General features: G+C 36.9%; 2 protein-coding genes across 4 annotated transcripts in view; both read right to left on the bottom strand.

Moving 5' to 3' along the window:
• The window catches only part of SCFD1 (sec1 family domain containing 1), a 52,732-nt gene extending 50,877 nt beyond the window's left edge, over window positions 1-1,855 (bottom strand). The window contains exon 1 of one of the 2 annotated variants that reach the window (XM_027878750.1): window positions 1,796-1,855. In XM_027878750.1, coding sequence (XP_027734551.1) covers window positions 1,796-1,826 — 31 coding nt within the window. In that variant the 5' untranslated portion in view covers window positions 1,827-1,855. The remainder of the gene's footprint in view (window positions 1-1,795) is intronic. The other variant, XM_027878749.1, reaches the window with a different exon arrangement.
• Window positions 1,856-6,692: 4,837 nt separating this feature from the next.
• On the bottom strand, window positions 6,693-25,715 carry G2E3 (G2/M-phase specific E3 ubiquitin protein ligase). 2 transcript variants are annotated; one of them, XM_027878747.1, is made up of 16 exons: window positions 25,655-25,715; window positions 24,938-24,997; window positions 23,338-23,435; window positions 21,272-21,373; window positions 19,360-19,484; window positions 17,682-17,847; window positions 16,895-17,001; window positions 15,750-15,866; window positions 14,230-14,354; window positions 13,993-14,125; window positions 13,245-13,370; window positions 11,499-11,809; window positions 10,654-10,835; window positions 10,322-10,494; window positions 7,799-7,998; window positions 6,693-7,236 (listed from the first exon to the last, which is right to left on the bottom strand). In XM_027878747.1, exons 2-16 carry the CDS (start codon window positions 24,972-24,974, stop codon window positions 7,004-7,006), a joined length of 2,235 nt encoding a protein of 744 aa, XP_027734548.1. In that variant the 5' UTR covers window positions 24,975-24,997; window positions 25,655-25,715; the 3' UTR covers window positions 6,693-7,003. The 2 variants fall into 2 exon arrangements, with proteins under 2 accessions (XP_027734548.1, XP_027734549.1); XM_027878748.1 differs by lacking the exons at window positions 19,360-19,484; window positions 21,272-21,373; window positions 23,338-23,435; window positions 24,938-24,997; window positions 25,655-25,715 and adding an exon at window positions 18,228-18,398.
• Between the last annotated feature and the right edge of the window lie 244 nt (window positions 25,716-25,959).

The raw sequence follows: 25,959 nt of genomic DNA, 5'->3' as shown, positions 1-25,959 counted from the left end.
GACCTTGACAGGCTTGAGAGGTGGGACTGTGCAAACCTCATGAAGTTCAACAAGGCCAAGTGCAAGGTCTCGCAGCTAGGCTGGGGCAATCCCAAGCACAAATACCGGCTGGGCAGAGAACAGATTTAGAGCACTCCTGAGCAGAAGGACTTGGGGGAGTTGGTAGATGCCAGCTTGACATGAGCTGGCAATGTGCACTTGCAGCCCAGAAAACCAACTGTACCCTGGGCTGCATCAAAAGCAGCATGGCCAGCAGGGCAAGAGAGGGGATTCTGTCCCTCTACTCTGCTCTGGTGAGACCCCACCTGGAACACTGCATCCAGCTCTGGATGTGGACCTGTTGAATCAAGTCCAGAAAAGAGTCACCAAAATGATCTGGAGGTTGAAGTACCTTTCCTATGAACACAGGCAGAAGGAGTTGGGTTTGTTCAGCCTGGAAAAGAGAACGCTCTGGGGAGACCTAAAGCAGGTTAGAATAATGCTGGAGAGGGACTTTTCACGAGGGCTTTTAGTGATAGAACAAGGGGGAATGGCCTAAAACTGAAAGAGAGTAGGTTTAGATTAGATATAAGGTAAAAATTCTTTCCTATGAGGGTTGTGAGATGCTGGAACTGGTTATTCAGAGAAGCCGTGGATGCCTCATCCCTGGAAGTGTTCAAGGCCAGGTTGGATGGGGCTTTGGGCAGAAGGTGTCACTGCCCAGAGCAGAGGGGGGGTTGGAACTAGATGATCTTTAACCCAACCCACTCCATGAACATGGTGAAGCACAAAAGAAAAGAATAAAGCTGTACAGAATACGAGTGCAAAGAAAATGGGTTTTATTAGAATGGTAGCAAAGAGAAGAAAAGCAAAGGATTGGAAAGGAACATCAAGTAGCACTATCAATGGCAGATGGACACCGGAATGAGACTGCAGAAAGGATTCCTGGTACAAAAAGACGGAGCATACTAGTCAATACTTAAAGCCCACACCGAGATTCTGACTTTTTTTGGCAGGTAATTTTAAACATTTCATGCTAAACAAATGCATCCAGAACTGTCTATACCACCAAAGATACTGCAGTTGTCAAGGAGAAAGTGACAGGATTGCAGCCTAAACAACTGACAACAACTTCGGCAAGCAAGGGAAGTAGAGGACTGTGGAGCCGACATCCTCTAATGCTTTAGGAGTACATTCAAGGCTCTTCAGAGATAAAAGAGTCAATTAAGGACTCAGTAATGTGTAAGAAGGGACCGAATAACAAACCTTTTACTCACAGAAAACCTGCATTAGTTGTTAATTTCGTATTCTCAATTTCTTGAGGGTCAGTACACAGTATTGTCGTAACAGGAGCATCACAACAGCAGCTTTATTTAACGCTATTTCCCGTTGATCCTTCTCACGAGCAGGAGGAAGCCAAGCTGGGGGAGAAGGCACCATCCCCATCCCGGGCCAGTTCCTCCCCGGGGGCGCCTTCCACACCCCGCAGCACCTACGGCCGGGGCCTGGGGGCCACAGCGGGGCCGGAGCCCCCCGGTGAACGCCGCGGCCCGGGGCCTCCGAACAGAGGCGGTGGAGCGGCGTCCCAGCTGCCGCCGAGGGAGAGGGCGGTGGAGGGGCCGCCGCCACCCCCTTGCCAGGAGACCCAAGCCGGGCGAGAGGGCGCGAACACCCGCTGGAGGAGAGGCGGCGCCCATGCCCCGCCCCGCGAGGATACGGGCAGGCCCCCCGGCGGCAGCGTGCGGCTGGCCCGGCTCCCTCCCTGCCCCGAGCCCCGGGAAGGCGCCGCACGGCGGGGACCACGGCCGGCGCTCACCTGTCTGCTTCTCCCGGATCCCGGCCGCCATCTTCCCGGCCGCGCCGCCCCGCCCCGCCCGCCGCCTGCGCAGCCGCCGCGACACGTGGCGGCCTCTGCGAGCGGGGCGGGCCCGGCCCGGCCGCGCCCCCGGCCCGCCAGGTGTGCGGGGAGCGGCCCTGCGGGAACTGCAGCTCACGGTGCAGCACGGGAGCTGTGCTGGAGCCCGGCCGAGAGCGGCATTTTACACACCTTTCCCCGCCCCCGCCCCCCCCCCTCCCCCCGCCAGCAAAAACCCGCAGGAGCAGTGTTTGCTCTCCCACCAAAGTTTCAGGGAAGTAACTGGAACCGCTCGGATGCAAACAGCTGAGCTGCACTCAGACTGAGTACATGAAAGGACTGAAGTTTCAAAACCAGGCAGCTAGCTATAAATAAAGTATTTAAGGAAAACTAGTTTCGAGTTCGCTTGCCTCTGCCCCAGGTAGCACGTCTCCAGAGGCAGCCTTCCTTGGGTTCTCCATGCTTTTACCCTATCCTACAGTGGGAAGACCTCACTCGCCCTAATGCAGTTTTAGATCCTAAGGTATCTGGATAAACCTGCTATATATTTATATAAATCTGCAGGTACACAACTGAAACTACAGAAAATAGTGATAATTTAATGGAGTTTAATCCTATAAGTGTTAAAAAAATGAAAAAAAAAACACTGAAGAAAGTTCCATATTTAACCCTTTATTGCACTTTGAACATGTACATAACATTTCCCACCAATTACTGATTATTTCAACACTGATGCTACATCTCTCCCATATAATGTTGCGTGAAGATGCAACAGTTCAGGCACTGATCCTGCAGTTCAAGTTAGAGCTAAAATACTTATAAAATTACATTTTCTTGCATAATATTCTAATTACTGTAAGTTTAAAAAGAACATTGTTTATGCAATATAAAAATCAGACAGTTGAATTGTTGGTTTGGGGTTGTTTTACATACATTAATATTTTGAAAATTAACTTTCTGTGTGCATACGATTTGACACTTAAAAAGTTTAAGCATTTTAATTTTTCTTTTGCCCAACTAGGAACTCTCTTAAGTAAAAATCAGTAAAGTTTGAGCTGTAAAATGCTTTACCATGTAATACAGGATCAAGATAAACTTTAATATTTTGTAGGCTCCAAAGTTGCACTTGCTTCTATTTAAAACAGATTTTTTTTATACACTATTTTCAAAATGTATATGTAAAACGTGTGAATTAATGACTAATACTCTCAAAACCCTCAGGTCCTCACAGGCTGAACATCTTAATGAAAAATGTCAAAGCTGCAGTATACAATGATTAAGTTTAAACATAGTTCTCCTTCTGACTGTATTTCACTCTTAAGCCAGTTACTTAAAAACGCTAATAGCTTTTTCTGGTAAGCATCCTTTGAATAGGTGAAAGTGAGTCAGAAATTTCTTATTCCTTTGCTTTCCAAACATAGAGCTAAAATAGTTGAGAGTGTTTTTAATTGTATGTGCATTGTTAAGGAGGCCCTACTAAACCCAATATATTATTGTTTATACAAAATTATCACTGTAGAAAATAAAAAGCTTATTTGGTATGCTTATTGCAAATGGATGCTTAGGGTTTGATGCAGAAACTGTGGGGTGAAATTCTGTGGCCAAGCACAAAGAACACTGCAATAGTTCTTTTGTGGTGCTGACAAATTTTACAAAAGATGAATTTCTGTAAGAATATATTTAATACATAACTGAAGTATATGCAATTATTCTCTCTGTGTTACAGAAATACTGGAAGAAAGCAACTTCCCTAATTTCCAGGTGTGGCTCAGGTTATGTTTATGTAAAATGAAAACTACTAGATATTGCACTTTAGAGACCTGCTGTAATAATAAAAAAAAAAACTGATGGTCCTTTTAGCTACGTAAACTGCTCTTACATTTTAAGGACAAGGGAGACCTTTCTGTGTTTTGATGGATCAGTAGTTAGCTTATTCAAAGGAATTCTAATGAACAGTTAAAATAAAGATTGGTCTATATAAACAAATGCTGAAAATGTGAAGAGGAGAGGAATACAACTGGAATATACTGGAATGTCTAGATAGAGCTGATCAAACCAACAAAAAAAAAAAGAAAACTTGTCCTGAATGCATAGATATCAGTTTTAGAAAATGGGAATCAATTCTGTGTTAGAGAAACCCTTTCAAGCAATGTTAGATACTACATAATTTTACAAATTCAGTGTTTGGATACAGCATTGTATAGCAGAAGGTTTTAAAGTTAACATTTCCTACAGCTGAAAGGCTAGTTCTACCTTTATATAAAACCCTTTCAACTGCTGAATTTGAAAGAAATAAGCAATAAAAGGTGTGAACTCCATTTTTGTAATCTCAGGTATGTTTTTGAAGCTCTGTATTCACATTATCTTTGTATTTCTTTCTCCACTGAAGGTTTTAAAATGAAGTTTATTTAATTCTAAGTTCTGAACAGTTTCCCTTGCCACTGCAGATGCCAGAATTGTCCATTAAAATTATTCACACACTGCTACTTCTGTAAGTTCTGTACTTATCACACAGAAAAATCACATATTTCAGAAGACATTTATTTTTGACTAACTAGGCAAGAAAAAGGAATACTGCGTTGGGTACACTACTCATTTTTTAAGTATAATATTTGCAGGAGACCCATTGCTGTATTTAAAAATACAAACATACAATATGTATCCTTATTATGCAAACAAATTTGCACCAAACCATTCTCCTTATAATGGCAATAGACCATTCTGAAAACCAAGAATACAAAGAAGTTACTGGAAGAATGAGACTCAAAAATTATGCAGAGATGAGAAACATGGACTATTATTGGAGGAAAAAACCAGAAGACAGTGATAAAATACTTAGTATATAAACAAGTCAAATTACATTCTCCAAGAGCTCATATATTTATTTTAAAGTAGATTTTAATATGCTTTTGACTAAGAACCAAAAAACACTGCTAGTCCTGTGTTAATTTCTTACATTCTTAAGTTTCTAATGACAGGACTTTGATGTGATTAGATTGTTTTAGCCACTTAAAAGTGAGAAATATCTGATCTAAGGCTTGCAATAGTTTCCTAGGACTTCGAAATAAACAAAAAAATGAAAAATTAAGTGGCAAAAAGTGGCATACATGCTTTTGTTATCCAGTGATGAAAATAGGTCTTTTTATATAAAGATTAGCACCTCTCCCAGGATCAAGAAAGAAAGAAAAGCTGCAGCAGTTTAAAAAGGGATTTCAAAACACCTGCATATTGTTAAAAGAACTGTGTAATTTAAATAACCCCTCTGCTTCTTCATCTTTAACCATTTCTAGAGTAGTCTCAAATTAAGACTCTTGACTGGCACTTCTGCAGTTCTTGAGCTGCAGTAAACTGCTATGTAATTAGCATTTAGTAATAAAATTCATTCATTAGGGGAATACTTGCAATGAACCCTAAACCAGAACCTGAAATCAGATTAGTATGGATTTTTATTTTTCCGGAAGCACCTATCCATTTATAATTTCTGTGGATGTACTTTCTTGCCAAGGTATTCAAAAGTAGAGCGATCCTGCTTGTATTTTCAATTATAAGCAAGCTATGACTAATAAAAGGGGTACAATTACTTTTCAGTATTTTGAATAATGTGGATACACATAGATGTATATAAATATATACCTATCTATATTACATCTATAGCACAACCTATGTTATAGTTACAGGTGGTGAAACTGACAGGGGAAAAAAGTAATTTAAAAACAGAGACCTGCATACATTTAAAAAAGTGTACTTAGATGCCCTTTTAGTTTCATGGTTTTAGCATTAGTAACATTAAAGTGTTGCTGCATAGGAATTTCACTACTCTTCTTTTATGGCTTAATGGTATTTATACAAATACTGCAGCAATAAAGTATCTTTTATAGAGTTGCTCAGAATGTACCTACAATTGAAGAGGAAGAGTTTAGAATAAAAGCTAGAAAAGTGTCAGGCTCAGACAAGCTTGATGGTGGACTGCCTTTATTATAAAAAACAGTTTTAGTGCATATTTGTATGAAAGTACTGACTTCAATGGAAGACAAATTTACATGTTCTAATGAGCAACAAACTGTTCTATACTTTCATACTCAACAACACAAAGTCTAACTCTTATATTTCAAGTTGAAAGACCAATTATTGTTGCATATTCAACACTTATAATTTTTACTATTTTGGCTCTATGTGTAATTAAAAACTAGTGTATGACAGCAGAATGCAGTGATGTGCAAATGTCAAAGATTTTGTTCAATTTTTGTTTTGAAACACAAGTTCAATCTGATTTTGTTCTTGTGATATATTATTTTGCCTAGGCTTTCTCCAGGCTTTAAATTTTAATGCATTAACAACAATGACCTTTTAAAACTCCAAGTATTTTAACCTTCCTACGTCTCTCTGAACCATCAGAATGTAAATTAATCAATAGAAAAAAACAAGTACTGAAAATATATACATGGAACTGAAGAACTGCATCACAGTCTTACTTGAAACAAAGCTCTACAGAAATTATCTTCAAGATGTACCTGACTTGCCTTTGATAAATAAGTTACTGAAGTATGTGAGTGTCCCTGGTGGTGCAGTGGCTAAACCACAGCGTTGTCAACGCTGAGATCTGGGTTCGATTCCCGATTAGGACACTCCCCGGGCAGATGGAGCTCGCTAGCCCTGGAAGGCAATCCATCTACGTCCTGAGGACCTCGCTGCCACCGTCCAAGCGTGCTTGGCCCCGGCAGATGAACCTCAGGATTAAAGGGTGGGCTCAGTTCCGCGCACACTGTGTCTCACCTAAAAAATCCAATGCGCAGGCTGGAAGGTGGAAAGACCTTCCCCGGTTCTTCGTTCGCGAAGAGACTGGCCATTACTGAAGTATGTGATACAATCCACAAACTTACCTGTTACAGAGTTTGGTACTTATACTTGTCTACAGCAAAAGTAGATATTTAAAGTACTTCTGCAAGAGACTGTTGACTCAAGTCAACTTCAAAAGGAGTTCAAGAAATAAAGTGTATTTTCATTTGAAAATTGTTTTCCATCTAACAATATTACTTCTTTTAGCATATCTTTGGAGGAAAAGTGGCAAAAGGCTGAGAGCACGTTGTCCAAAAATACAGTAGCAAATTGGAAGTAGATGTTCCTGCAGAAAACTGAATTTTCCAACATCCAGTTTAGTAGCAAAAATACTTATTCACTTTCAACTCTTAGTGTGTTTTTGATGGTGAGCTCCATTTTATTTTTAAACTGCTGGTATGTTTTTGTTATAGGGAGCTCTAAGCTATTAAGGAGTCTGTTTCCAATGGGGTACCTTATACGCAAAAATTTAATAGTAGGTTCAGGATCAAAACCAATGGATGGTACAGAAGGGGAGCCTGTTGCGAACAGCAAGATATCCTCAAACGTCACTACAGACTCACCACCTGAAAAAAAAAGGATTAGGTTTTATCACTGATGGTCTATTACACATAAACCATTATCCTGTACGTTAAGTTTTAGAGCAAAAAAAAGCCCACAAAAAATCAGATCAATATGCTGAATAAATATACAGTTCTATGGCTAAATAAGAGAATGTTTAACAAGCAAAACTCACTTAGGTTAGTTCTGACAAATCTTAAGTGAATAGAAAAAAACTCATCTGTAAGAAAAAGTTAGAAAACAGTGGGCTTTAAGACTTTAGATAAACTACCTAATAAAGGATTTTTCTGTATCACTGAAGTTGTGTTTTGTTTTCTTTTTAAATTCACACGAGTTCTAGTTCCTATCTTTCATGTATTTACCCCACTGAAGTTTGATTATAACTGGATAACACTTTTAGAAATTCCAATTAGTAAGAAAAGGGGTGAAGAAGAACAATTAGGAACAGATAGTGACTGCAAACCCTTGAATTTATTTATCCAAATGAACTTCATAAATCAAACCTTGTATACATACCAGCAACTAAATACCCTGAACAGGGAAGGGAAGAAAAAAAAAATTACTTACTTTCCACATCTTGCAAATAGCCCATCCAAAAATCAGCACCTTTAACTTCCTTTACATCTGATGATGGATGGATTGTAAAGAGATCACAAATAGCTTCTGCTGAAAGTCTTTCGGGTTTGTGGCACAATACACTAGAGAACGCATCTGGGTGCATTTGCATTTTCTCCAGAACACCAAGAGTTTTCAAACCTTGCCTAAAACTAGGAGGGATGGAAAAAAAAAGAGTGACCATGCATCAGAACTCTCCGTTTTATAAAGCTGCAAGATTGGATACAGTAAATCTTCCCCATCTGCAGTCTCCAAGTCTTGTCGATAAGGTGTACCGAGTAGTCCCATTTTAGCTTGGAAAATGCATTTAACTCTCATTTTAACAATCTAGTTGTTTCTATGGAGCTTTTTAAGCAAATGAAAGAAATACTAGTAATATGTAGAAATTAATTTTATTTCCTAGTACTCAACTGTATGTTGCAAGGTTTACTTTAAACTTCTACATACAACATAACGAATCCCTTTCTTACAAACACTTTTTAAGAAAACAGTTAAAAATCCTTGTCTCTAGGTAAAATGAGATGTCTTATAAAGTAGCCTTTGCTTGGCTTCTGCAGTCTGCGTGTGCTTTCATGCTGTTATTTCTCTCTGTGGCAAATGCAAATAACAGTATCCTGGGCTGTACTAGGAATGGTGCTGCCAGCAGATCAAAGGAAATGATCCTTTAACTCTGTCCAGCACTGGTATGGCCACACTTGAAATGCTGTGTCCAGTGCTGGTCTCCCCAGTGCAAGAGAGAAATGGACACACTGGAGGAGAGCCCAGCCGAGGGTGATTCGTATAATTAAGGAACTGGAGCATAACCCAATAAGGAAAGGTAGAGAGAGCTGGGATGCTTCAGCCTGGAGAAAAAATGGTTCAGGTAGAATCCCATTGCCTACAACTATCTGAAGGGAGTGTGCAGGAGTGTGAAGGAGTCAGAGACAAGGTCTTTTAAGTGGTGGTGCCCAGTGACAGGACCAGTGGCACTGAGCCCAAACTGAAACACAGAAGGTTCCATCCAAACATCAGGACTCACTTTTTTACTGTCCAGGTGACTGAGTGCTGGCACAGGTTACCCAAAGAGGCTGTAAAGCCTCCATCCACAGAGGTATTAAAAAGCTGTCTGGACATGGTTCTGGACAACTGATTCTAAATGGCCTGGCTTAAGCAGGGGTGGTGGACAAGAGAAGTTCCAGAAGTCCCTTCCAACCCACACACCAATCTGATTCTGTAATTTAATTAAATGCATTTAAACACACCCACCCCTCCAAAACCAAAATCAAACCAAAGCAAAGAATCCAAACAGCTCTGTAGGTTGAAAAAAAATTTCACTTGTTACTTTGCATTGGACAAGAACATTTCAAGCAACTGGCTTTCCAATTTAGCTGCCACAATCACAATTAAAATTTTACTTAAAGAGTTTACTTGTAATTTCTTATATATTGATAGGCTGAATCAATAAAATTCAGAATAAACATGTTGAAAGTGTACAGTCAGGGGTGTAGAACATTTAACAGCTAAAATGACCAACTCTTTAGTTACTCTCAGTCCTTGATAGTGACAAGCGAATTCTTGTTCTACTCACTTATGCACATTTAAGCCCATCTCCAAAAATGCACAAAACCACATTACTCCATAAACAAACAGGCTATCTTTTACTTTCTGACAAGTTTTAAAATATGATATATACTGTTCAAATATGCCAGAGGGCCGTGACTGAAAGACTAATTGCTCTGAACTTTATTTAAAAAAAAAAATCCTCACATTCAAAATTAGTTTTCATGGCTCTTGGAGATTCAGTTTATTCAAATTTGTCAAAGATAACACTATAAAAGTTTTAAGTATAAATTCAGCTATAGTCGTTAGAATAATTAGCATCTAATGCATTTTTACTGAGCAGATGAAGAACTCGAAGTAAGGTCAGAGATCAGTCAAAGAATAGTCAATAGCTGCAGCTTTTCCAGCTAATGAGGTCATCACTACCTCGTGGAAACATCAATGCAATACTAATGTTCTAAGCAGGTCACCTTGTTGACCTTATTGCCCTCCTAATAGAAAACACAAACTCCCTGATTAGAACTCTGGAAAACTCATTAAAATTTGAAGAATTTGAAACATTTAAAGATTCTAGATTCAAGCAATGCTGAATTAAAAATGAACACAAGTATAAGAAACTTTGTAGTCTTTGTGATGCTTTAAAAACTTAAAAGTGAAAAAAAGTTTAAAAACTGTGAATCTGCCCTCTTCACAAGGTTGAAAAATGAATGTGACCAAAAAGTGGAACAGAGCAAATATGCAGAGAAATAATTTCAGTCCTTCAGTTTAACTAAGTAGTTAACAGTTGCTAATTAATCCACTGAAAATTACAGTACACTCCATTGGTTTAAATGGAGAATAAGTAAGAACATGGGGAAGTTAGTTTTAGCAACATATTATTTAGTATTTCAGTGAGGGAAAAAACCCAAGTAGTATGAAAACTCAAACAAAACAAACCTTTCTAATGGTGAAATAATTCTCTTGATTACATGATGGATCAATATGTCATTCACCAGCATGTTCTTATCACACAAAGCTGTTATAGGTCTTAAACATCCAGCAGCAGCAAGGAATTCATAGCAGTCATGTATTGTAGACTGTAGGCTGGACAGACTATTTGCATATTTTATCTGTATAAAAAGACAAAAGTTAGAAATTTGTATACTACATGTATGTACATACGTGAAAAAAAAAAAGCTTTTTAATTTCAATGAAAGTTCTATTCAGTAAGTCTTTATCTCCAAATATACTCTCAAATAAGAAATATAACAAAACTTATTGCTTATTACCATTTTTATTGTTTGTGCTACATCAACATCAGCAACATCTTCCAAAGCTGGCTTCACATTCTCTGGACCATAGACAAGACAATCGAACAGCGTTTTGGAAAAGAAACCAGGGGATGGACCACCGTGAACCAGAGAAACTGCAATCATTTTACCAGCTTCAAAATAAAGGTTTTCTTTTACAGCTGCAAATAGAAAAATATATTTGCTATTTATGCATAGAAATTATTTGTGATCCTCATTTTTTAAAAGAAAGTGTCATAATGCAATTTCTTATTATTTTAGGAGAGGCAACAAATGAAGTTTGCTGTCTCCTGATGGCTGAAAGAATAAGATCACGTTTTTACATAGCAATACCATACTTTTTTACTTCAACTCTTCAGCCACTATTCTAACTTTGGGAGATGTTAACTTCCTCTTCCACTTTGCACCACATGCACATTTAATTCTGAAGCATAAGAACTCAAAGAAGGTAACTTGGGGTCTTTAAGGAGCACGCTATAAGAGATAATGTCCTAGAAATTTGAGGAAAGGAAAATAAGTAGCAGAGAAAGTGAGTCAGGAAGAAAGGAATTCACTTGATGAGAACAAATACATGAATTAAAACGTTCCAAGTCTCATTATTTGCTGTATTTCTTCCTTTGTTATCATAAATGTTTCCAACTACACCAATTTTTTTTGCTATTATAAATCCACACTTCAGCCCCCTTCAGAATGGAATAAAGAAAGCAAAAAAAAGCATAAACAATTTCTATTCATCATGAACTGACACTAATACTGGCCAAAGACTAAAAAATGTTTGAAGTTACATAGTTCTCAGTGTATTTTTGAACAAAGCATTTAATTACCTTGAAAATCAAGGGACAAATTCTTCGCAGAAGAGCCCTCAAACAATGATGAATTCTGAAGGTGAAGCATTAATAACTGGAAGAAATGGTGCTTTGATGCAGCAGAAGTATCTGTCTTTGGTCTATTTTTGCAGTTTGTGAAATTTATTTCAATGGTGTTTGTAGGACTGAAGTTGCGCTGTCTAAATCCTTTTAAAGCACTATTCCAGATATCATCTGCATTGATGTTAAGCCTCGTTGTTTTTGTATTAACTTGCACCTTTAACTCCTTCAGTATGTTACAAACTTCCTTTCTTTGCTCTCTTAAATGCCTATGAGAAAATTACACGCATTTTCAGATGAAATCTCTGATTCATAATTAGCAACAGTTATACAGGAAGCATTCTTACAATCTACTAAGAACAACACACCTTTAAACACTGTGGCACATTCAGGTATTGCCTAAATTATATCAGTAAAATATTCAGTATAGATTTTTAAAATTTTAATTCTGTAGTGGTAAATTTTAAAGTACCTCTAAGGGCTAGAAAAAGAGGTAGAAATAATTACCCTGGCATAAAACAAGTAGTGATTTCCATAATTCAGTGACACCAACACCGTGCCAAACAATTCTCACACTGTCAGTCTGCATTAGAGCAACGTAAAACAAGTGAGAAATTGAAGTTTACCAATTTGTTAAAGAGATGTTTTGCAACTAAATTAGAATAATTTTTGTTGCTATAATCAAAAAGACATTAGAATGGGAAGAAATGTTGCGTTCTCATGTAAAAAAATTAGACCTTTTCTTTGTTTTCTAATTTCCAACCAAATCTGTTTCACATACCCTACTAGAAGTAACTAATTCCTCCATCAGAATTTTTAGCATATAAGGTAGAATTCATCAATTAACTTCTCAAAGCCAGATAAAGAATTTTACATCCTTAAAATCAGTATTTTATATTACAACATGTTGTTTTAGCACTGGTTTTAGTGCAATCATGAACTATTCCTATGGTAAAAGTGCAAAAGCCTTGAACATTCAAAACACGTCTAATTAGAAGAAAGCAATTAGGATTCTTTTTGTTCCGTATTTTCTAAAGAATAATTAGTCATGCTTTGGCAAGGACAAATATATATTTCTGAGTTTTCATCCCCTCACTAACGAACCTAAAAATTCTCAATAGGTATCATTCTTTTCTCCTCGCACCCCTCTAGCATTAATAAACGGCAGAAGCCTTTATCGAGCTATGACTCCAGGTTTTCAGTGTACTCATTCCATTTTTCCAGAGACTACATGCATACATATATCTCTCTCTATATATATATATCTCTCAAACAACTGATACAATCTGGGCCAGAAGATTCCTAGAACACTTGGATGAAAACTTTATGGAACAGGTCCTAAGGGAGCCAACTCAGAGTGGACCTTGTGAGTGAAGTGGAGATTGGTGGCTGTCCTGGCCACAGCAACCACGAGAAGACAGTTTAAAAATCTCTGTTGACAGGAGGAGAAGTGTCAGCAAAACCTCTACTCTGGACATGAGAGCAGACTTCAGGCTGCCCAGGGAATTAGTAAGTCAAGTCCCCTGGGAAAATGTTTTTTGCAGGTGCTGGGGTCTGTGAGAGATATGTATGTACATACACACACAAGTACATATAGCTACAATACACTCCTCCTTCTACCCCTTTAGATACTCTGTAAGAATTATGATATAGAGCCATATGCTAGGTTACTCTTCAACATAAGAAAAATTAAAAAAAAAATACTTTTGCCTCAGGGACCAGTTTCTGTTTAACATCAGTGGAGATAAGGACATTGTCACTCTGTTGGATGCTGGAAGTTCTAGGTGTGAGCAAGGTGACAAGTTGTTCTGGTACATTCTCTTTGGTGATCTATAAGTCAAAAGAGTAATTCAAGAAGAGATACAATTGAAGAATGCATAACCACTTCTTATTCCCCCTACCATGAAGTCCACCAGTGTCTGAACTACAATTTTAAAAATAACAATTCAGTATTTTATTATATGGTGGTTTTAGGATCAGCTTTTAGTTGCATCCCATAGACGACATGGAAGTTCTGACTGATACATTAGGTAAAAATTAAAATTATTAATTCCTACAGACTTGACAAGTTTTTATTTCAGCACAGGAAAATATTCTTATAAACATCTATAAGTTAGATTTCCAAAAGACGATTAAAATGGAAAACGCCCAATAAACAAACTAAAGTTTTGCATTTGTATATTCTAGGTTACCTTTAAATTGTTATGGTTCCTTTAGAAAGGATCTACATTTATCAAACTAAGAAGTGGTTTTCCTGCCACCAAATCCATGTAACTATAGCAAATGAACAGAGTTCATGGCTTACTTAGGAAACTTCCATCACTAAAAACTCCAGTTTTAATCAATTGGCAGTTTAGCATAAGAAGTTTCTCCTACAGAATAAGCCATCACCTTCTCATGTTTAAATATTATGTAATAATCAGTTTCTGATCAAAAACAGAACATTACACACTGGAGTAGAAAACTGTGTTGAGATCCAGATGACTGCCGAGGGGTCTTTGGAGATGGCTCGTCCATCAAACAAGTTGTCCCATCTGTCTTTTCAGAAGTAGCCAAAGAACGCTTTTTCTTTCTGCTGTACTTCCCTGTATGATTAAATTATATTAACTAGTATATTTGTACTTGTAAAGTACATTTATGTAACTTAAAGTTATCATTTAAGAAGTCATTATCACATCCATAACTTTACCTGATTTTGCAAAGATACTTCTGCATTCTATGCACTCCCAGTTTTGCTCCCATGACTTCAGAGATGAACAGGCCAAATGAGTCCCACGAGAACCACAACACTGACAGCGCTTTATTTCCCATTTACTAAAATTAAAAAATTATGTATTTAGTATTAGACAGAAGTTAAAATGAAGACTATTCAATAGTAAGCGCAATCCAGACACTAAACTAACAAAGCATAATTTTATCAGTGTGGTAGAAATTATTGTAATCAACAGGAACTTTCTTCATACAAGATGTACTCACAAGAAAAAAAAAGCAGCTCACGTTTCAGCACCTTGTATTGAATGAGGCTATGAATTAGTGTGCTCCCCTGCCTTGAAGTCAATAGTTTACAGGTAATATTTTCTCCTCGTGTTGCTAGTCAGGAAAATCCTCTGTATCTTAAGGGTATTCACCAGTCAACTTTTCCAAATGGTATTTTTTTTTTACAGGAGAGCTCTCAATCAAAGCATTCAAAACTACCAATGTGTTGTTGAACAGACATTTTAGCAGGGCCTGTTGTGATAGGACAAAGTTCCCTTCCAACCCAAACCATTTTATGATGCTATGATTATTCTTACGTCCTGAAGAAGATTCTTCATTAATGACAGTGTTTAAATATCTGTTAGGTTTTTGTCTAGGCTTCTTTGATTTTGCTTAAACATATAATGGAACAATGTAACTGATTAGTTCAAATACTGGAAGCCTCAGGTATAAATTTTAAAGGCAAAGGAAATCCTGAGCTGCACACGTACCACGAATGGTCAGAACTGTATAAAGCAAAGCTAATGTCTACAGTACTACACAAACAAGTCTTCAAAGTAGAGGCTCTGACAGCTTTGAGCATACTCACACTAATGAAAGATAAAAATTTCAGAAGCACACAAACAAAACAAAAATTCATGCAGAAAATGAACTTATTAAAAAAAATTAAGCAAGTGGTAGAGCAGAATAAAGCCTTTCACATGACCTCTCATTACACTATCAGCAGTGTGTTCTATCTGCCATGTGCATGCAGCGGGACAGCTTGCAGCTATGATTGATTTTACTAGCTTTTACACAGCTAGTTAATTTTCACATAAGTCTAGTACTTTAACAATAATTACTTGTAAAGGCTCTAAGTATTTTAGCACTTCTTAAATTTCTGAATTAAACTCAATGACAGACACACAACATTCATTTATGTACAAGATAATCTATATGTTATGCTGATGCACAAATTCTACTTTAGCTCTGTATCAAATGAGAACAAGGACAAGATAACTGATAAGCCATTAAAACTGGTTTTCTTGCCTTTCATAACCTGAGAAATTTAGTATTGAAATATGGAGTAAAACACTTTATTCAGACAGAGTGTTGGCTTGACACTAAAACCTGATGCTGAAAAGTATCAAAGCATTTAAATAAATAAATTATAATGACAATAAAAGGCAATAACCAAACCACACCAAAGAACTATTCCATTGTAGGTTATACTTTCCTGCTAAAGCATCATACCTATCAGGTTCATTATAGTCTCTTCCTTTCTTGCAGAGACATCTTCTAATATCACAATGTTGATAACATTGCAGTAAGTCTTGATATGCGTTCTCTTCAAGTTCCCAAGACGCATCCCTATAAACAAGGTCGAAGATCAGATATTAGAACTCTATTTCCAATTGTTTACATGGGTTACATCTTTTTCCAAGTATAGAGTATGTAATAAACACATAAATGTATGTCAACCATGCAATGTTCTAGCAACAGTTAAGACAACTGAGAGGGGGAAGAAAAAAGTCTAGTAACTAAAATAATACTATAAAATACAGTCAGACTTCTTGTGTACAGTTACTTTGATTTGAAGTATTTATTATTTTTCACATGACCTCAGTGTGTGTTTGCTGTTTCACGTTATTCCACTTTCTCTCTCACAAGAAACAGGTATTTGTTTAGGCAACCTACTCAAGTTACCATTGAAAATGGACTCACGAAAGGTAAACTCAGTATTTTCCAGGCCAGTATGGCAAAGTCCCTCAAATATTTTGACTCTTCTTCCTCTCAAAAATCTTGAGCTTCTGTCTCGCGAGGAAATTAACGGTACTCTCTGAAGAATAATACTTCTAACAAAGAAACATCATCCTGATCACTTTCTGTCATATTTTGAGCCTCATCAAGTGGTGGAAACTTATGAAAAACAACTCAGAATTTTGGAAGTAGTTATTATGCTAAACATATCCTTAGCAATACTTTGGCAGAAGATAGAAGCTGTATGGCTGAGTAATCAGTCAATTACAATTCTGCCTGGATAGAAATTCAGATAATTAGAAAACTTGGGCACACTTCTGAGTAACCTCTACGTTAAGGCAAAATTATTGTATTTACGAAGTGCTTTTATCTTTTAATTGGATTCCTAGTTGAATCATGGCATTAAAAATGACTTTTCAGAGCTTTCTGGTTTACGTTTGAGATAATTTGACCTTTGTCAATTTTTATGCATAACTAAAAGGAAACAGGCTGCTCCTTACCAAAGTGAACAATTCTACCACTGAAGGTAGAACTAAAGCTTCACATGATAATAGATGCAGTTCTATAGAATAAATTAAAATGTTTTTAACACTCTATCAAAGTTTTTGTAGAGGAGTGATTATTACAAAATTACTTACCTTTCTGGAATGTATATGCCCATTCTCAACATTTCTTTTTGAAATTTGTCCTTGTTATTGCATACTGTGCACCTAAAGAAAAATATCCCAGCACTCAAAGCTTGATACTGTTTAAAAAAAAACCAACAAAACAACAAAAAATCCAAATCAATTATGAATTCCTACCATCCTTAAGAGGCCAATAGAGAATGTCTTAATATTGATGAACATTATATTCAAGGATGCAATCCTCACATGGATGTTAACACTGACATCAATCATTATGTCACTTGACATTGATGCAAATGGTGAGCATTTTCTCTTCCTTAAAGGAGAGAGATTGCATGCTAGATTAAGGTTCATAAACAAAAGCACAATCCTTTTCAAGTCAACCTCTCCAGATCCAGAATAAATTTATAGAAACAACATTGTAAATTTTTCTAGCTTTGGACTTAGGCAAAGATAACTGATGATGGACAAATTTTTAGCATTCAGATTCTGCACATAATGATTTGCAAGAAAATAAGTACCTAGTAAACATAAGTGAAGGGATGAAGTGTGTATCACACATGCAGAAACATGTGGGGGTGAGGAGAGGAAAAATTAATAGCATTAAAAAAAAAAAATCCTTTTTTGTCTCTGTAACACAATTTTAGCATCGTCCTTCAAACGTCGTATATTTCCATACCAACTAACTCCTTAAACACTAAGCAATTCCACACAATTTTAAGCAGCTATTCCATTGTTTTTAAAAAGAGAAGAAATGTGATCTCTGCAGATGCAAAACGCAAGGGAGAACCTGTGTTACCTGCAAGCATTCTCGATGAAACCAAGCATTTTTACAGCAAGGACTCTTCAATATAGTGTACGTTGGAAGATGTTCAACCAAATCCAGGCATATTGTGCACTGCGATGCTCCTCTAGATTCTTTATCCATAAAAGTTTGGACTGGTTTATGTTCCCAACAGTAAGATCTAAAAATAATAATTTATGGTTCCCTTATCAATATAACACAGAGGTAAATTTCCTATTAGCAGCTAGTGTGGATGGTGCTATGTTTTGGATCTGTGAACAAAAGTATTGATAGTACAGGGTTGTTTTAATTATTGCTAAGCAGTGCTTGCATAGAGTCCAGACCTTTTATGTTTCTCATACCACCCCAGGAGTAAGCAGGCTGGGGGTGCACAAGGAACTGGGAGGGGACACAGCCATAGCATTTGACCCCAACTGATCAAAGGGACATTCTGTACCATGATATCAAGCTCAGCAATAAAGCTGAGGGAAAGAAGAAGCAAGGGGAGACATTAATTGCTACACATGACAAAGCCCTGAATTCCTGGGGATAGTTGAATACCTGTCAGCTGATAGGAAGTGGTGAATAAATTCCTTGTCTTGTTTTCCTCACCTGCACAGCTTTTGTTTTACTTAAACTGTCTTTATCTCGACTCAAGAGTTTTCTTGCTTTTACCCTTCCAATTCTCTCCCTAATCTGCTGGGGGTAGTGAGCAAGCAGTTGTGCTTCCTCTTCTGCCTATCTGGGTTAAACCACAACACATGTAAACAAATGATGTATCTAACACAGTCAACAGAATGACAGCAAAGAAGAATCATGGTGCCAACCGATGCTCTGTAAATTCTCTCAAAAATTCCAGTCCAAATAATGCGTTTTCTGTCCTCTGAAGTCCAGGTTCTTCCCGTGTTTCAATGTTACCATGACATTAAAGAAGAAACTCTGAGTTTGCCTACTGATTCAGCAGAGTCTAGGTAGTTCGATAAATTTTATAATTCAGCAAATTTTTAAAGAAATAAAACATCCAAGAAGTGCAGCTCTAGAAGAAACCTTTCTGAAACTGCATAATCTTTATGTGTGTATGTAATGTGAGTCATTTTTTAAGTGCCTGCCAGAGTTCAATCCATCCACCCTGCTAACTCAGCTCACAGTAGGCAGAATACTGCACGAATATTTTGACTACAGTCAAGATGCTAGACAGATAATAGCAAAGGAAAATAAAACGTTTTTTAGACATTTGATGTTAAATTCACTTCTCCTGAAGTCCATCTCCAATAAGCTTCAAAACACAACAGAATGGCACACTGTGTTTTGATTGCTGGGAGATATGGGTACCCAAACCTCTGCCATTTCAACAAAGGCACAGGAGATAGGCAAACAAAAAACCCCCAAATCAGTCATTATGCATTTTAGTTCAGAGTTTAGAATTTAATGCTCAATTTTATAAACAATTTAACTACTTGCAGGAACAGTAAATGATGTATTTAAAAGTGTTGAGAACTTAGTTTGTAAGTATTAGGTATGCAGTATAACTGTTGGCCTCCCTGTCTTCCACAAATACAATATTTTTTTCCTAGATAACCCTATGTAATTTACAATTAACAGCCTATCCCATTGCAAGTCAAGAACAAACCAAGCCATTCCCTGTATAAATATAATGAATTGAAAACCGAAAAAAGAAAACCCCAAAACTCACCTGAAGTCTTCCATGAACTGGAAAATACATTCCCTTTTTATCCCACAAGGAAAATGGTAACTTCGTTTGCATTTGGGAGCTACACATCCAATCGAAGCACCCTTTTTCTTACAGATATTACACTTCTAAAAATAATTTTAGAAATAAAAGAATATTAACATTTGAAGTCCAAGTAAAATTACAGGAATTAATCCAATAAAAAATTATAAATAATTTGAATAATAAGAAAGAATATTGGCTAATAGATAGTAACTATGACAAGACTCGTGGTTTAGCTCTGTTTCAAAGAGTAAATACATATAGATATTTCACAGACTTTATGTATTGGTTTATATGCATATTGTCTTGTGATACGTAAGTTAAAATACAAGTTATTTTACTCGTACCTATAGTTTAGTTGCATCTATAAAATTATACACTGCAAGCTTGAGCCTTAGCACAATGTCTGGAGGTCTTATGAAAGCGTAATTCACTAATATTCATTTATCTGCAACATACCCAGGGAATAAAAACATTTGCAAACTTTAGAGGCCCAGAGAAGCTGACTGTGGTTGCAGGATGGATTGTGGTAGCGCATCCCCACCCACCCAGGCCACACTATAATCTGAGAAATGCTCTTTAGGCCTTGGCCTTGATAAACTGCACCTGGACTAAGCCTCTCTTGAGCTTATCAGACACACTGTTCCCAGGAAACATATTTTTCTTGCCTCAGTTAACAAACCAAGGGAAATATTAACTTTTGTTACTGAATCTTCAAAGAAAGTTACTGCCTCGAATTGTGGTCAGGATGGAAAATTGCTATGACTAAAGCCCACTCTCTTGTGGGCTTTAAACTAAAAACCACCTGTAAACTAGTGGTCCAAAGTGAGACCTTTTGAGCTCTCAATTCCTAGAAGATAAGGGACTAATGTGTATGTCTCAAATACTTATAACTGGCTGGACATGGAGACAGCCAAGGACTGTTAGTAATACAAGACAAGAGTTGTTGGTAATAACCAAGGACTACTGGTATCAACATAACATACGAAAGAAAAAGATTTGGCTGGAAAAGGGATGCCAGGCAAAGATGGGGCAACACTTTTCCATAAGAATCGCAGTACAGTACAGCACAAGCACAGGAATAAGTGGTAGGAAGTGGGTATGGACTAAATAGGGTAGGATTAAGACCCCCAAAACCCTCTGACCCATTTTCAGAAAGGCCGGACTGCGCATGATAACTAATTTACATAGAAAGCAAGAAATCTATATTCAAGGGCAGAGAAACTCATCTTTCTGGTGGAGAAACCTGTCCATAAAAAGAACCGCTCCCCTTCAAGCCCAGGCAGCATCCCTAGGACTGACACAACTGGATAGACACTGAAACCAGGACTGACACTCCCTCAGCTGGATCAATGCTGGTAAACCAGGACTGTTAATCCCTCTATTTTCTCTTTCTTTAATCCTCTCTTTTAATCCTTTTCCTTTTTTTTCTTTCTTTCTTTATCTTTCCCTCTTTAATTTCTCTCTTCCTTTTTATTCTACCCCTTTAACCAAAACCACTGCTGTGTGCTTATATAGGTACATCAGGGACTAACACACAAATTTCCATGCCAAGTATGTAATTTACTAACAAAACTTTTTAGTTGTTTGTGGACCCTTTGACTTCTGTTGTTCCTTTTGCCGAACAAGCATTTAAGAAACTTAACTGCTTCCTGCCCCTTAAGGGTGGGTCGTCACAACTTCTGCAGGTTTTATTTTCCCTCATGGCTTCCAAAAACCCAACAGATATGCTACCTAAATGTAAAATTCAGATTCTTGAATGGGCTTAGCATACTATCCATTGGAAAAGCAAAAAATAAACCCTGCAGGCAATACTAAATGCACTTAAAAGTTACTTTTTCCCTTTTGGTGATACCAAAGACATCATTCTTACCAGTTTTGCAGCTCTATTTACTTCTTTTCTAATATCTGTGATTAAGAATCCATCTACACCTTCATCTTCTTCCCCTCTCTGCCAAATGCCACTTGACATCAACTATGAAAACAAATTAGGTATTTTAAAACATTTACCTACCTAAAGATTTAAAATTACATACACTGTGCTTGTCACGTAAGAGAGAAGGTCAGTCTAACAAAGCTTTTATGCAAATATTTAAATGAGTAAAAAACAGATCCAAAACATTTTCATATTTTTGTCTCATCTGACAGTAAGGAATAGTAATAACCAGTAACATGAAAATAAATATTTCATAACATCAAAGTATTGTGTAATTCTGTAGATCCCAAGATTGTATACTTCAAAAAGGGAGGCAAAATACACTGACTATTCAGATAATTGTCAAACAATTACTTTCAGCATATAAATCTTCAGAGGAAGTAAAATTAAATTAGCTGAGTTAATATGAATGACAATTGTGCTTTGGAGATAATGAAGCACAGTAGGAAGTAACTGTACTGAAGTGCCACCTAAGAGGAAAAGTAATTCGCTTTAGAGGAGATTTAAATAAACACAGAATCAAGTAACTAGGCAAATCAAAAGAGCCTTAAGATAATTTAAAGTAAGTTAGGTAGATACATTACAATCTTCAAATAACTAAACAGTTTCACAACTTGATGCCTTCTATATTCTTTATAATCTCATTTTATAATTTCAACATAGCACCATTTTAAGAACAGTTTTATCAATATTTTAGTCAAATAAATGTAAAATTATGTACCAAAATCAATTAAATATATTTTCTAACTGTGATACATTTGGCAAAGAAAAATGAAACTGCACCACTCGTGGGCCTCTTTCTAGAAGTCTTTTCTTATATAACATGCACTATATTTAACTAAAATCAAAGGGTTTTGTTTGCTTGCTTTTATAACTAGAGACACCATAAAAGATACTGAGATGAGCTTCCTTCCGGTAAAATATCTTACAAATTGTAAGGCTCACTATTGTAAGCATGCCCTTTGCTAGCTGTCCTGCTCCATCAGGATAGGACTTCTTCCTATTGTTTCATATGGTCTTACATGACACAAAATTATCGCAAACAGACTTATATTTCTTTCCAGCTGCTTCAAATTTTTTTAAGAAAGTAAAATTCTATCTTTGTTTAACTTCAGAAAATCTCCACTCTCCTTAGCCTTTAAAGGGTTTGGTATTCAACCTATTAAGCCATCTGCAATCAACACTCTTGAAAAAACTTGTTGAGAAAACATACCCCCCAAATTATTCCCAATACTCCTGAGGTTTTTTTTAAACTTGGGGGAAAAAATTTCAAACTGTATTTATTAACAAACAAAAAACTTGTTGTATGGGTTTGCTTTTTTTTTTTAGGTAGTACTGTTTTAAAGAACTGTAAAAATTTAGAATTTGAGACATAGTTGAAGTATACCTTTAGGAATATGAATCTTGACAAATGTCAAGTGTGATAACTATTCAACTGCAGTTTATATCCCTGGCTTTGTTTAAATTACAAACTTTTACTAATTAGTGATATTGTAGCAATATGATCAGTAGGGTACATATTACTAATCTGAGAAGTAGGACAATTAAGTGTTACAATGTCCTGTGTAACCTCAGAGGATAGCTCACAGCCAACAAAGAACTAAACAAGAAAAAAGAAAAACTTTCTCTACTTTCTTCCACAAGAGATGACATTTTCATATTCTAAATTTTGAAACCACACTTTTTTATGGAACGAAATACGTAGGTGCAAACATCACTTCACTGCTATATGCTATGATAGATTGGGAGAATTAAATTCATTTAAATGGACCATGAATAGAATTTAGCTTTGAATAAAGGCTTGTTGGCATTTACTTACTTCATCTGCGTCACCTGACAAGTACAAGCCTTCAAGTAAATGAGTTAAAGCTCACAGTTCAAGCTCTAAACCAACAAAACTGTTAAAACAACTGGACAGATTATTTCTATTAAATACTTGTTGCACTTACATTTGTTTTTCCTAGATAAACCAGAAAACTCCAAGATCAACACCACACACTTACCAAACAATAATAATGCACAGTGAGATTGTATTCCACAAAGGTTCTTTTTTCTCCATACTTTTCAGGGCAGTCATCTGTCCGTCCACAGAGAACACAGACTAAAACACAGAATCATGTTTATTATCACAGTGAACGCACTGGAATACTATTGATCAGCTATAGAGCAGTAGCTTTCATCTCTTTTAATCACATGCACCTTCAAGTAGATTCCTGGATAAAGGACAGTAGATACCTCTTTCCTTAATGTTGAATTTTATAGTAGATGCAGAAGAGAGTACTATTTGTTCCTTCTCTAGTTACTAAAAAGAAAGTACTTCACTAGCCTGCTAATTCAGGAGGGGCCTATGAGCCAAGCTAAATTCACAAGCAGCCTATGCTCCCAACTGAAATGTTCTTCCCCAAACACCTAAAGATATCAAATGGCCAACAATGTCCAGGTGCACATGAAATATATCATCTAATTGTTTTTAGTATTGTACATAAAGTCATCACCACATTGGAATCTATGAATCAACTTAACTATTTCTTTCTCTACTTGTGTGATAAAGGTGAAAAACATGTGAATGATACACTGACAGTGCCAAGTCATATGCTACCACTGCTTTTAAAACATTGAAGGCTTCGATACAACACTGGATTTAACTAAAGGATTTCTTAACTTGAGGATTTCTTACTTACTGAAGTTCCTAGCCCCCAAATATACCTCCACAGACATTTAACAGCTTCCATTTAATTCCCAGTAGATATGTAAAAGATAGATTAAAATATCCTAATAGCAAGAACAGTTTTAATAGTGACAATAATAGGGGTACTGCTTCAGCCCAAGGAAGCCCTGAATGGTACACCTCAAATGCTGCTCTGTGTGATTTGGCAGCTGAATTCAAAAGGTTAAAATACTGAAAAATACTGTTTTAAAATATTCAAATTATAGCAAAGAAATCCAACGAAGTTTATAAGTTGTTTCTTTTTCATTTCCTGAGACAAGTGGTTCCAATGCAATTCCAAAGAATTGTTAGGGTTGGAAGGGACTACTGGAGACACCTAGTCCAACTCCCCTGCCAAGGCAGGGTCACCTAGAGCAGGTTGCAGAGGAATGCACTCAGGTGGGCTTGCAATGTCTCCAGAGAAGGAGACTCCACAATCTCCCTGGGCAGCCCGTTCCAATGCTCTGCCACTGTCAATGTAAAGTTCTTCCTCATGGTGAGATGGAACCTCTTGTGTTTTAGTTTATGGCTTGTCCTGTCACTGGGCACCACTGAAAAGAGTCTGGCACCATCGTCTTGACACCTGCCTTTGAGATATTTATACGCATTGATGAGATCCCCTCTCAGTCTTTTTTTTCTCCAGACTAAACAGCCCCAGCTCCTGCAGTCTCCCCTCGAAAGAGACATGCTCCAGACCCCTAACCATCTTTTTGGCTCTCTGCTGGACCCTCTCCAGTAGGTCCTTGTCTTTCTGTTACTGAGTAGGCCACAACTGGAAACAGTAACTTGATTACTGAAACCCACCTGTTCTTTGAGCCCAAATAAAACCAGTTACAACTGGCATCATATACGCAGATTAAATATTTCTAAAACTATTTAATAAAAATTTTACTTACATGTACTTTGACTGTCAAAATTATTTGGTTTACTCATCCTGAGTTCTTCTGGCTGTCTGTCATGAAAAAGAAACAAAATGTTAAATACATTCAGTGCCTTAATGACCATTGTATACCTCTTTTACATTTTATTTAAAATTGTAAAGAGCATAAGCTCAGTAAACTAAAAGCAGGAACTATAATGAAAGAATATTAGAATTCAACTGTTATTTTGAGGAATAAGGGTTCAGAAAGCAGGATGCAAATGGCCTAGGAATATTTTTTCTGGACAACAAAACATATAGCAACTTTTAACTATTTTCCCAAACTAACACACAATGTATTTTATTTTCAAAAGAGAAAATAAAGTCCAATGTAACAGCTAATTACGTACAAATGTAATTGTACAGAAGAGTTCTTATTTATTTTAAGCATCAAAAATAATGGTCCAAGACAACCTAGGTAGTAACTGTGACTTCTGCTTAAATAAAGATTGTACTAACATGAAGAACTTGGAATCCAAAAATAACTGTGTAGGGTAATGATGTAACTATGAACATAGTCTCTACTGTTTGAAGAAGATGAAGGATTCTGGCCTAGTCAAAGAAATCCTGATCCACAAAAAAGAAAAAATCCAAAATTCGGACATGCATACAGGGGAATTTACATCACTTAGAAGTATGCATTTAACATTTTGAAGTGGTGAATAATTTATTCAGAAACACCGACCCAACTCACATTTCTTTCAAGCATCCTATGGAGCTGCCTTTTACTATGTGCCATGCCATGCATCCAAGACTACTTTGGAAAAAAAAACCCACAACAAAAAGCAAAATCCCTTGTTTCTTCACTGCAGCACTAAGATGATAATTCTTTCTCAAAAACCTTCCAGGAACATATCTGTAGATCTTTGACTTGCCTTCCCTTGGGAAGCTGAAGAAAGCATTACCTAAATTTTGCAAGCCAGGAATCATGGGTGGTTGCCTGCAGATCCATGCTTGACCTCACATAGGTGGACAACTCCCTCCTCACACGCTGAAGTG

Source organism: Empidonax traillii, unplaced genomic scaffold (genome assembly GCF_003031625.1).
Source record: "Empidonax traillii isolate 1590-97213 ecotype Southwest subspecies unplaced genomic scaffold, ASM303162v1 scaffold45:size3623477, whole genome shotgun sequence".
Taxonomy (NCBI): domain Eukaryota; kingdom Metazoa; phylum Chordata; class Aves; order Passeriformes; family Tyrannidae; genus Empidonax; species Empidonax traillii.
Note: the sequence above shows the minus strand (reverse complement) of the source record. Positions and strands in the feature narration are given on the sequence as shown.